Source organism: Danaus plexippus, chromosome 31 (assembly GCF_018135715.1).
Source record: "Danaus plexippus chromosome 31, MEX_DaPlex, whole genome shotgun sequence".
Taxonomy (NCBI): domain Eukaryota; kingdom Metazoa; phylum Arthropoda; class Insecta; order Lepidoptera; family Nymphalidae; genus Danaus; species Danaus plexippus.
The window spans coordinates 870690-884495 of NC_083558.1; the positions used below are offsets into that span (position 1 = coordinate 870690).

The 13806-nt window shown below is 39.2% G+C and overlaps 1 protein-coding gene across 6 annotated transcripts in view; it reads left to right on the forward strand.

The window, feature by feature from the left end:
- Positions 1-10553, forward strand: part of LOC133319873 (uncharacterized) — a 39575-nt gene extending 29022 nt beyond the window's left edge. For all 6 annotated transcript variants that reach the window (XM_061525843.1, XM_061525847.1, XM_061525845.1 and 3 more), the window contains 6 exons: positions 8450-8626; positions 8765-8971; positions 9171-9387; positions 9534-9712; positions 9783-10041; positions 10198-10553. In XM_061525843.1, the coding sequence (XP_061381827.1) occupies positions 8450-8626; positions 8765-8971; positions 9171-9387; positions 9534-9712; positions 9783-10041; positions 10198-10539 (1381 nt within the window). In that variant the 3' untranslated portion in view covers positions 10540-10553. The remainder of the gene's footprint in view (positions 1-8449; positions 8627-8764; positions 8972-9170; positions 9388-9533; positions 9713-9782; positions 10042-10197) is intronic.
- The last annotated feature ends 3253 nt before the right edge of the window (positions 10554-13806 follow it).

Consider the following 13806-nt stretch of genomic DNA (forward strand, 5'->3'; position numbering starts at 1 on the left):
TTCACGGATCGATGTATTATATGTGTGTGTGAGTCGTGGTAGTGTGTGTGATGTTTAACATTCAGTGACGACACACACATTGAGGAGTGTTCACGGATCGATGTATTATATGTGTGTGTGAGTCGTGGTAGTGTGTGTGATGTTTAACATTCAGTGACGACACACACATTGAGGAGTGTTCACGGATCGATGTATTATATGTGTGTGTGAGTCGTGGTAGTGTGTGTGATGTTTAACATTCAGTGACGACACACACATTGAGGAGTGTTCACGGATTGATGTATTATATGTGTGTGTGAGTCGTGGTAGTGTGTGTGATGTTTAACATTCAGTGACGACACACACATTGAGGAGTGTTCACGGATCGATGTATTATATGTGTGTGTGAGTCGTGGTAGTGTGTGTGATGTTTAACATTCAGTGACGACACACACATTGAGGAGTGTTCACGGATCGATGTATTATATGTGTGTGTGAGTCGTGGTAGTGTGTGTGATGTTTAACATTCAGTGACGACACACACATTGAGGAGTGTTCACGGATCGATGTATTATATGTGTGTGTGAGTCGTGGTAGTGTGTGTGATGTTTAACATTCAGTGACGACACACACATTGAGGAGTGTTCACGGATCGATGTATTATATGTGTGTGTGAGTCGTGGTAGTGTGTGTGATGTTTAACATTCAGTGACGACACACACATTGAGGAGTGTTCACGGATTGATGTATTATATGTGTGTGTGAGTCGTGGTAGTGTGTGTGATGTTTAACATTCAGTGACGACACACACATTGAGGAGTGTTCACGGATCGATGTATTATATGTGTGTGTGAGTCGTGGTAGTGTGTGTGATGTTTAACATTCAGTGACGACACACACATTGAGAGTGTTCACGGATTGATGTATTATATGTGTGTGTGAGTCGCGGTAGTGTGTGTGATGTTTAACATTCAGTGACGACACACACATTGAGAGTGTTCACGGATTGATGTATTATATGTGTGTGTGAGTCGCGGTAGTGTGTGTGATGTTTAACATTCAGTGACGACACACACATTGAGGAGTGTTCACGGATCGATGTATTATGTGTGTGTGAGTCGTGGTAGTGTGTGTGATGTTTAACATTCAGTGACGACACACACATTGAGGAGTGTTCACGGATTGATGTATTATATGTGTGTGTGAGTCGTGGTAGTGTGTGTGATGTTTACCATTCAGTGACGACACACACATTGAGGAGTGTTCACGGATTGATGTATTATATGTGTGTGTGAGTCGTGGTAGTGTGTGTGATGTTTAACATTCAGTGACGACACACACATTGAGGAGTGTTCACGGATTGATGTATTATATGTGTGTGTGAGTCGTGGTATCGTAAAGGAGCAAACGAATAGACGGTCTACCTGATGGTAAGTAGTTCAAACTCTTTTCTTCTTGGAATTGATTTGAACTAGATGGAGATCACCTTATTCGGAGACCTGCTCCAGAGAGGTCTCAATTTCAGACACAAGTCTCTTTCTGCTCTCTTCTACTTTTTCACGAGGAATATTAGCTGGGCCAATTCAGTTAGCGTCACCAGTACTGTCACCTGTTGCTCGATTGTTGCTGGTTCGCAGCTTATCGTTGATATGTAGAATGAACAGTGTTGGTGATAGCACTGAGTTTTGGGGTACGCCAGCGTTAATGGTATGGGTTAAGAACATTATCAGTCAACAACCACCTTTGTAGTCCGCGTGCTGCTAGATTTATAAAAAACTTGATCGCTGAATTGATCACACGTCTCAGCGATGGCTGCTCTCCATGGCCTCGCCATTGCTCGCAACGGCTTAGGTCTATAGATACGTGAGGTATACTAGAACATGCCTAGCGCTTCACCCGTGGAGAAAACTATACTGGCGGTCACTAAGAAGCTGATTATCTTCTAGATGACGTAAGATGCATTGACGACCGAAAGTTGAGTATTGATTTTTCGCTCCATCCCCTTCGAGAGTAGGGATTTCATCGCAATAGACCTGTAGTTGGACTGATCTGTGCTGTCACTCTTCTTGGGAATAGGATTGATATTTGCCACTTTCCACGAAGACGGGACTTTACCAGTAGCATAAGAGAGCGGTGAAGGAGGAATTATAAAGCGGTACGCACAGCACTCTGTGTAAATCGCCCGTTGTGCAGTCTCCTTGGGATGGCAGGCAGTGGATTTCATTCATCTTTATGGGTCAAATTCGTCGCAAAAATTGTGCAAAGAGGGTAAAGATGGCGTACAAAAATTTTCTCCTCTCGCTAAAGCGAGAGACCAAATAGGACAAGTTCCCGAGGACCGTTCAGAAGTCTTTCACAAATTCTGCTTCCGTACTCATAAACCTTATAGCATGACAACCCTTTTCAGATTCGGAGGTCTTTTCAGTGAATGCCGTAGCGTAAGTCCGATTTTTAGGCTGTTTCGAGCATAAGGCTTCTGCACAGGACTTACCGAACCAGGGTTGTGACGTACCGCCCGTGTGAGTAACAGAGCTGGAAATTCAACATTCCCTGAGGATAATATCCGCTACGGTGTTCTCGCAGATTGAAGGATCTTCCAAAGAAAAATAAAAGCTGCCTCCAGGGGTGGAGTGCCTAAAATTCTCGCAATCCATCCCAGTCTGGTTACTTGTAGTGACAAACAAGATCATATGTATGTGTCAGAGTCATGTGTGATGTTTATTTTATATAATTTAATATATTTCTACGCTTCACCTCAACATAAACGTTGACTGTGTCATAATATAGTAAGGGCTAAAACGTTTTCCTAAATACTATACATCGGTTTTATTACATAACGTTAGTTCCTCACAATCATAGTTAATATTAACAGCCTACAGCGACCACTTCTCTGAATAATGATAGTTACCGAGGATCATTGTGTATGTCACCGAACACCTCCTAAACGGGTGATCGATATGAACTAATTTTTGTATGCGTTTATGTCTCGTCCAAGATGGTTTAGATTCAGAACTCAGCCCGGCAGATGGCGCTGTCTGTATGTAAGTTATTTAAAATGAAAAACCCGCGACGTAGATTACTATATGTACTGTTTTAACACACTGTATACATAGCTCTGAGCGCAACTGAGATGTTAAAGCGGACAGAGTTGCGGGTAAAAACAAGTATTAAATAAAAATATTGTTTACAAACTGTTATTATGTAAGTTTGCTTGTGTTTGAAAAACATTTGAGAGGTCATCTTAAGACCGTCGCCGAGTTCGATAAGAAAAAATAAATCTATATATACCTACTTAGGGGCCGTCCATTAATCACGTGAGGTTTTCTAGCTTTTTTTCACCCTCCCCCTTGGTGACACATAGTGGGGTTTAAAACGACTCCGCCCCCCTCTCTATATCACGTGTATTTTTTAGTAACTACACAATTTTGTAACTAATTATGTATAAATATTTATAAAACACAGCTTTCGGTATAATCTAATTTTATTATTATAACGTTTAAATGTAGACAGCTTTAATGTGCAGTATCCTCAGAGCACGGGTTCGTCAGATTATACTATACTATATGAGGATCTTCAATGAGAGGTCAATGCTGTCAAACACAGAATGTATGTGGCCACCTCCTTATATTTTATGTTTGTGTTGTAAGTGTGTCTGATGATTAGTTAAATGTTTGATTAGTACGGAGTATAGACAACAGTCTGTCTTCTCCAAATCTGTACATACAATAAAATATAAGGGATCGTCGTCTGAACATGGATATATGATAAATATTATAAGACCTCTATCAACGCAATAGTAACCCAAAACAATGATTTTTGGTATTTTTGTGTGTGCGTTTGTGCAGTCTAATATCAGCAACGGTATTCCGATCTGAATGAGGATTTCAGTATGATATTGTGGTAAGCTCTACACAACATTTACTGTTTGGTTCATGACAACCAGTTTATAATAAAAATACTTATTTAAACAATCACGTCGATATTCCTGGGCGTTTGTAGGCGCGGGTAGATAAATGGCGAGAGCCGCGCCGCTGCCATTAGTATTGAATTATTCGTAGCAAACGCACGTATTCTGGATCCGGACGGTAATAGATAAACTTAATTTCATTTTTTTAATATTATATAGGGTTAATTACATAGAGTGGCAACCGTAGGTTCCAGGGAAACTACGAAACTTACTTAAATGTATATCATAATAAGAATTACACATTAAAACTCACAACCTATACCTAAGACTATGATCGCTACGATGTTAGGATAGCAATCCATTCCATAGCTTGTGTGGTATCAGGAATCTCCTGGTTCACACGGCTGGGTGTTCGTTCCGCGGAGTCAGCGGCGTCACTCGTTATATTTTATCCATACAACGATGTTGCCCCGGCGATGTTCATTTATTTTATAATATGTAGCGCGTACGTAACAGGTTTGTGAATAAATATTGTTTTGCATAAATACATTTTTGTAAATAAATTTGCTGACTAAAAAACTGGAAAGTAGTTCAGATCGTAAATTACGATTAACAGATGAACAATCCTTGAATATCGAATGAATATCGACAGAATGAATATCGACAAAGATTACAAACAACCAGATAAAACTATGAACTAATCCGTCAGAGTTAAGAAAGTTATCTATTAGCGAGACAGAACGAGTAAAGGACATACGGCATGAAGAAACTGTAGACTAACCTGAGTCACGACTAAATGCTGACCGACTTCGGCTTATGATCAGTAGAGTGCTATCCAGTTCGGCAGTGTAATGCTTGTACCTGCGCTTACTGCTGCATGTCAATCGAGGGCTTAAGAGGGTTGAAGAAATAGATAGGACGTATCCTGCAAAATGACCAAAAAATGGCTAGTATTACTTTTTTGTGGTGACTTTCGTAAGACTCTACTTGTACAAGGGCTGTAAAAGTTAGGGCCTGTCTAAAGAGTTCTTGACTGTGGCAACACATTTTCTCTTTGCATTTGACATTAAATCTGCCAGCGCAAATCTAAGGCAACAAAAACACTCAATAGTATTTAGATTTGCTTCTTGACATCCTAACTGTGTGCATCCACATGAACCAGGAAAAGTTATTTTAAACGAAAACCTATGCTGCAAAGATTGATATGGGGGATCAATTCTTAACTATCGAAAATTCCAGGCTTCGTGAAAGAGGTATTTTGACACCACACAACGACCAGGAAGCAGAAATAAAAGCTAAAATGATATTTATCGGATTTTATTACAAATTCATTATTTTAAACACAGGACGCCAGCCTCGCTGACGTCTCTAATGTCACTTGTTTCAGTAAGTTCCAGATATTTTAAAATGAAACTTCAATTCTTCTAAATGTTCTTGTATTTCTCGAACGTTCTTTATGATCCGCACTCGCTGAACTCTGCAGTCCGCTGTCGTGCGTCCAGACGTCATATTTAAACCAGAATTCAAACATAGTTCTATTCTCTTTGATTTCGTTTTACTTTTAACAATAGTAACGACGACCAATAAGTTGTTATAATAATTGATGCCAGCCTTGAGTTATTTTCATGTTGCATCCGTCATTGAAGCTGCTTGCGCCGATATATTTGTTTCGGGGGATAATATAGAGTACATATCCCTTAACAGAGGTATGAAAGATGAAGTAGCTACCAGCTACCCTGTAGAATGTTTTAGAATCCAGCAGTGGCCTCGTGGCCAGCTGTTAAAATAAATTTAAAAGTCGACGTACCCATAATCTGCCAAAACTTTGCAATCAGATTGAAAGTAACCAAATGACAGAAAAACTTGATAGAAGCAGAGATTTTTACAGGGTGCGGCATAGGGAATAGTGTTTTCCTAGGATTCCCCTGATGCCAAACAATTTTCCTTTTAGTTAGCAACAAGGAGGCCCGCTGGAAGCGACAGCACGCCCAGGGGACGGCAAATTGAGTGACTTCTAACTTGTCTTATTCAAGTCATTGTCATAATGTTCATTGTATAAGAAAAAAAAATTAAATCATAGCATTTAAAAATCCTGACCAAATTACGGTAACCGCCATCTATCGGCATCCGTCAAAACTAAGATACCAATACCAAACGTCATCTGTCATTCGACGAAAAACGGGAATCCCCTTTTGAGCTTCCTTTAAGTATTTCGTATACGATTTTTCGGCTCAGTTTAATGATATTACCTTGTGTAGTGTTATTATTACTCAATATCCATATACATACTGAATTATCCGTAAGTACAAAGCAGAAGTGTGCAGGCATCGTGATTATGGTAAGTAACTACGACCCGACTTGTTTATTGACTTAAATATCACAAAGATACTGTTCAGATATTAAGTAACAATAACTAAAGGGCTTTTAAGTCTTGAATATTAAATTTAGGTATTATTTCCATCATCTACATAATGGAGGCCGATAATTTGCAAACATTTACCGGATTTGTAGTTAAAAGCTTTGTGTGCAACGCGACGGTCGGGCACAATCCATGCAGTAAAGCCATCACGGTGTAACCTTGGAAAAGTCTTCTTTGCTGGAGATATCTGGTGGTTCGAAGGAATGGGATTGTACTACGACTCATGAGGCTCATCCACTTGCTTTGAACTTTCAATATTATAGATTCATTTGCGCGGTAATAATCGGTTTCGACATTCTAAACGAAATTAACGTTTTGAGCAAAATGATGCACAGCCCTACAATGCATGCTCAAATCTGCGTAAATTTGATAAATAAGTTGATCGTTAAGTTTACAGAATATCGCACGTCTGAACACTTTGGAACGGCGTTAGCAGAGGCTTCTAAAGCGGCTCACGAACTCAACGTAGAAACAGGTTTCCCTCCAGTAAATACAGTTCGTCCAAGAACAAAATCAACACATTTTAATTACGAACACAGTTATTAGTTATAGTATACCCCAAACACAAATACAGAGGAGAGTTTTATTTTAGAATCCTAGATCAAACAATAATTTCTTTAAAAGATAGTTTCGACGAGTTAAAAACATTTTGCGACGTATTTCGCAGCAAGTTATTTGGTTATTTCAGTGACGTCAAACAAGTCCAGTCTCCAGTGAGCCTATGTTTCGAGATGACAATCAACAAAGTCTAAGGTTCAGTTTAGTTTTTCTGAATCTAAGTGTTCTTGGGTGTGGATCAGCTTTCTGTGGCTCTGTCGCGTTTTAGTTATCGTAAGCGACTGTATGCTTTAATTCCCGTTACCTACAGTGCAATATCGTATATAGAGAATCATTACTTTGAACTTTTTTTTTACAATAACCAACGACAGTTACAAACGAAAGGTATATTTTTTGGAACTTTGGTGCAAAAACAAATAATCTAATTATCATTTTTTGCCGCCAAAATTACCAAAATATGTTCCGCTGCAGCTTGAGTGACGTCGCTACTGGACTGGCTAGACTTATTTGAGTTGACGCTAGCTGCAACCTCGACGGCAGAAAAGACTAGCTATCTCTTATATAACCAAAAATGCTGCCTAAAGTCCCTTTTCCACGCGGACTAAGTCACGCGCACAGCTGGTAGCCTAGTACTATAATAGTTTTTATGTCCCTCTAATTGTCTAATGTTGTTTTTTGTTCGCATGTCCGTGTATGTTAATCTGGCAATAAATTACCTTCCAATAATTGTCAATAAACAATGTTTCCTAAATACTATGTTGGCAATACCTTTGGTTTGTAATGTTTTTGTGTATAGTCTAAGAGTTGGCGACGAACATGAGATGTCTGATCGAGAGTAATGACGGATAAAGATGAATTAATTAATTTTGGTTAATGTATTAGAAAAGACAGAACTTATTCCATGTATGGAGATGAATTATCTGAACAAGAATGTATTATTCCAAACAAAGCTGCGGTTTCCAGCTAGTTGTACATATAACATGTAGCTCTTACGAGTGTCACGGATATATAAATGCAAAATCATAGTAATTGATTACATCTAAACAGAATGGAGGAGCGAGTCGTGCTGTTCCTGTCTCTGCTGACGCTACGTCATGTTAGCAGCCACGTGTGAGTGATGGTATTAGTACAAGCATATATAAGGTGCTCTTCACGGACTGTTCTATTAGAGGAGACACCTGATAGACCTGAGAGGATTTACTATCAAAGAGTCTTTACCAAACAATAGATTGAGGTAATAACAATATTTTTAAGGACATTCTTTGTAAAATTTATATTTCTTTTATTTCATTATACTAGGCTGTTAATAGGTCAATACTGACATAGTGCTTTCAGCACCTACGACTTCATTTTCATCATCCAACGGTTGGAATAATAGTGAAGCACTATCCAGTCGGATATAAAAAGAGGCTTATACAATTCCGTAAACACTTTTTTTCAGTCCATTCAGGAATATATAATATACATTGTGTTAGGGTCAACCAGCGATATGACGCTAAAGTTGTTTGTCCCGGTTCTGCGGAGACAACCGCAGCATCGACACTAGCTAAGGACGTGCTAAATACGTTAGTTGTTAATTGTTTTAGAACAATGTCCCGATATGATACTATAGTTATCGGTCTGGGATCTGCGGGAGCCACAGCGGCATCGACACTGGCTAAGGCCGGCAAGAGAGTGTTGGCGTTAGAGGCTCAGGACAGGGTCGGAGGGAGAGTCCACACAGTGCAGTTCGGAGATGGAGTGGTGGAACTAGGAGCAGAGTGGTATTTACTAACCTTGATGTACAATTGTTTGTATGATTTAATGTTGACTGGCGTCTTTCCTTTCTTTGGTTCTGACGCTATATGATCTATACCGCCTGTATTACTGTCTTAATTTTGACCTAGAAGTGGTGTCTGTAGGATACATGGGACAGACACCAGTCCTGTGTACGAGGCAGCGGTCAGAAACAACATCGCTCTATTAAAACAGGAGTACGACGAATCCGTTTATAAATCTGATGGCACTTTGGGAGACAGCGTTATTCTTGAAATGATATACTTCTGTCTTCAAACGATGAACACTTCCCCTGAGGAACCTGAACCTCTTGGAAAATATATAACAAGGAAGTGAGTATGTCGCTGTTCTGTTATAGACACTTCTCCATTTGATAACTTATTTTTACTACCAATATATTGTTCATTAAACCAGATAATAATGGTAAGTTAAGTCAAGATCGCCTTGCAATAAGTCATAGCTAAAGTCATCTAGAGTATTTTTGCTCTTAAGATGCAACAGGAGTTTTTGTTTATTAATTTCTTAAAACAGGTTAACGGCGTATCTGGAAGAAAAGTATCCCAATATCTTGAATGACACGGAGTTCATGAAGGAGTTCCTTGAGATTGCTGATATAGTTGTTGACGGAAACGAGGGTTCAAACAACTGGAACGACGCGTCTTCCAACAGGAAGTACGTGCCACTAGGAGGCAGTCAGGACATGAGCTGGCGCAGGCATGGATATAAGACCTTCTTCGACATTTTACTGGTAGGTGTAGATGGAATAAAAGAGTGTCTAATAGATTTTCTCCAGAATTTATAATCATCTTGGACTGGACTATTATTACATAAAAAATCCTTGTTAGCATAATTTTAAACTATCCTGTGAAACTAAACTCAAACTTTTAATTCCAGAATAAATATAAGAACGGCCCCGGCTGGCCCACGTTGGACATTAAATTGAACAAAGAAGTGAAATTAATAAAATGGCCGAGAGATTCGTCTGGAGACGTTGAAGTGACATGTGCTGATGGAAGTGTCTTCACCGCTGATAATGTCATAGTGACGGTGTCACTCGGAGTGTTGAAGGAGAGGTAGAGGTTGTCTTTGGTTTGAAAGTACTTCCACTAATTGCTTATTAAATTTCTAATAATCAATTTTCAGACATCAAGCATTGTTCTCGCCGGCTTTGCCAGATGACAAGGTAACAGCCATTGAAAAAATACCAATAGGAGTTGTGGGCAAAATAATACTGTCATTTTCCGAACGCTGGTGGCCAGAAAAGGCGGCTTACATATTCCATTGGCTGAAACCTGATAAAGAGAAATACGAAAAGTGGCAGGTTGGACTAAAAGACATTAGCGCTATCAAAGGATCCGACAACACTTTGAAGATTTGGACTATAGGAGAGGCGACCAAGTTGGTAGGTCTCTGGTATTGTATATTTGATAGGAAAAGTACATTTGAGTAATTGCCAATATTCTTACAAATAAAAATGCTTGATAGGGCTCGTAAATATATATATAACAATGTTTAAGTCCTATATGAATAGTCCTTAAATTCAAATTTCATTCTTCAGATCGAAACGTTACCGGAGGACGTTGTGAAAGCTAAAAGCATGGAGGTCGTCCGTATGTTCCTGGGAAAGAACATGACAATACCAGAGCCGACGGGAGTGATAAGAACCACGTGGTTCTCTAATCCGTTCACACGGGGCTGTTACTCCTACGACAATCTGTTGATGGCGAAGCACCCGAGCGCTAGGGCTGATCTTGGGGCTCCTCTAACGGACTCGGAGGGAGTCCTACGCGTATTATTCGCGGGGGAAGCCACCCATCCAACCCAATATTCAACTGTCCACGGCGCCAGTAACTCTGGATACAGGGAAGCCACGCGATTGTTGTCTGCTGAGAATAAATAAATACATAACTAACATCTGTGTTTATTTCGAACTGTTTGTATTTAAACGCGTATAAACTGCTACCGGATCATAATTGATGGATTACTTCATGTTCAACAATAAACTGTACAAAGTTTTCATTATAAACTATACATTGGTTATATTATGTAATGTTAATTCCTCACAATTATATTATATATATATCGGCGCTATCAGCTTCAATGACGGATGCAACATGGAAATAACTCAAGGCTGGCATCAATTACTATAACAACTTATTGGTCGTCGTTACTATTGTTAAAAGTAAAACGAAATCAAAGAGAACAGAACTATGTTTGGATTCTGGTACAAATATGACGTCTGGACGCACGACAGCGGACTGCAGAGTTCAGCGAGTGCGGAGCATAAAGAATGTGATTATGAAGAACCTTCGAGAAGTACAAGAACATTTAGAAGAATTGAAGTTTCATTTTAAAATATCTGGAACGTACTGAAACGAGTGACATTAGTGACGTCAGCGAGGCTGGCGTCCTGTCTTTAAAATAATGAATTCGTAATAAATCCGATATATATATAGCGAACGTTTTCCAAACATTGTTACTGTGCTGAGCATTAATTTCACCTTCGTCTTGTCATCATAAAAGCTTCCTACTACTTGGTTGCGTTGTTTGTCTAACAAATTATAAGGACTGTATAATTGATGATACAATAAAATTGCTGTTGTCAAAGAGTAACTGAATTAATCATTAAACTGGAGGGTCCAGTATTTGTGTCCCGTCGAGCCGCCATATTGTCGTGGTGGGGGGTTGCGTGCATCAGAGATCCCCAGGGCTTTACCCGCAGGTACTACCATACAGAACAAGTCAAGGGTGAATGGTCAGAATGAGAGCGGCACAAGCAGTGTAAGTTTCACTCCATGTATCCTTTGCTTACAGAGCTTCATAGGATGTGGCAGTGGCGGTGTAGGGACTGTCGGGTATATCTTAAATCGCCACAGATATGCAGTGGATTGAGTGCCAATTTGTTGAAAGTCGTTACCCCTTGGCCTTCAATTACGCAACAAATACCCCGTCCAGGCGCGACCGGATACATGCAAAGGTTAAGGTAGCGGACGGGGCTTGCCTTATAAGGCCGGCCTACGACAAGGAAAGGTCTATGGAACCCGGGAGAGTACGCGTAAAAAAATGGAGGATAGCAGGCGACCTTCACAGTATGTAGCCTTCTCATCGGAATGGGAATCACCCGGGGGACGACCGTTTATTTCGTCTCATACTTTTGGGAACAAAAATGAGTTTTCGCTTTCCCAATTTTAAGATAAGTGGGAGTGAAGGAGTAGAAAAGGAGATCGAAAAGAGGACAAGCGGGGTAACTGCTTTTGAGTTTGGATGTAATCAGAGCCTTAAAATGAGCTTTGCCTGGTCTGACGGTGAGATTAGTAGTGGAATGTGTCAGATAACCACTCGTGACGCGGAAGCCGATAGCAAACCGGAAGAAATTCTTGGTCTTTCCAAGTCTAGAGTAAAAAACAGTATACCAGTGCCAAAACGAGGGAGAGGTCGCTCACCCACCACTGGGGTGTACGTGGGAAATGCAAGGGCGAGGAATGAGCTCGCCGAAGCCAAACGGGCATCAATGGAGCTGCCTACACAGGCAGAGGTCTCTGATTTCAGCCAAAATAGACGGCTCAAAAGAAAGAAAGTCATTTCATGTTTTGTTACTGTTTCCGACTGTGGTTTGTGTGGTAATAGTTACATAAACATTAACACGTTTCCATAGAAATATCAAAATCAACGTTAACTTATTTAAGTGTGATAAATTGCGTTATGAAGTACTTATTTCTCAAGTGTTATCCGTCGCGATGACACAAAGCAATAAATTGCACTCAGAAATGAATTCCTTGCGTCTCAATTGTCACCGACATATGGAATATCACATTTTGTTTGTTAAATGACGTTAATATTTATAATAACTTCTAAATGTATTAAATTATTACTATTTAACTTATATCGATTTAAAGGGAATGTTTTACCGATCTATTTTTGTAAAGTGATCGTTTTTTTTACGTAGGGTATTATTTTATTTTGTTTTTGAGTATGGTATGTTTTTTTAAACGGGACTCGATCGGTCACTCGCTGGTGGATACCGGTCGAGACGGTAGTACTTGTAAATATGAAATCATTTTAAAGTACCAAGGTGTTTTCTTGTGATCGTCTCATCAGGTTATAGCCTACCAAGTGCTAGTCAAAGCGTTATTAGAATAATATACGCCCAAATACGGTTCCTGAGCGTAATCGAAAGGAGTGCATATTACATAAGTGGGTAAAACTTAGACCACAGAATAATGTTAATTGATCGGGAATGTTAAGTGGGACTTAAGAATTGTATAAATACAGTTCCACAATTTTACCAACGTCATACATTACAAGCTTACATAGAATAGATCGTACGTCAAGTTAAATTGCAATATTTATTTTAAACTCGCTGTCACCCGCGGCTCCGCCCGCCTGTTGGTCGCTTTTCGCATAACCATATATATATCTAATTTAAAATTGACCCTAACTTCTTTTTCGCTTCACCGATTTTGACGAAACAAAGTTTTGACAATACTCATTTATACGTAATCCAAATGTGAAAACCGCGTTCAAATCCGTTGAGTGGTTTTGAAGTTATAACGTACCAGACAGACGGACAGACAAAAATTCAAAAAAATATTTTTTTGGTTTCTATGACTCTTCTTTAATTGCCTCCTATCGGTTTTTTGGAAAAATATTTAATGTGCAGACATTCGATTTTTACTTATTATATGTACTTTATTATATGTACATAGATAGAATTAGTTTAGTCATATTTAGTTTAGTCTGTAGCTAACGTAGTTTACTCAGTCTAGTACAATTACAACGTCGCTTGTAAATCTAAATTAACTAACTGACTATAAGGATCTAGAACCGGATGTAGCGGGATTTTCTGTTGGTCCTACAAGCTGTCTGTTTGGTAAAGGAGGATTCAATGTCAAAACTATGAACCTCTTATTATACAAGTTTGAGAACTTTAATAGTTAAGTTTAAAAGCCTTTTAATTTGCGTAAGAATCCCGTTGGATAAGCGGAGAAATTGAAAATGAAGTGTCAGCGTTTGACGGGACACTTGAAAATTTATCTGATTTAAAACTAGACAATTCACAGTTACCAGATTTATATGATTTTTGATTAGGACAAAAAAAATTGTTGACATTTTCCAAATAGATATCGCACTGAGAATTTCTTTTTGCAACGTTGTAACTAGCTGTAGT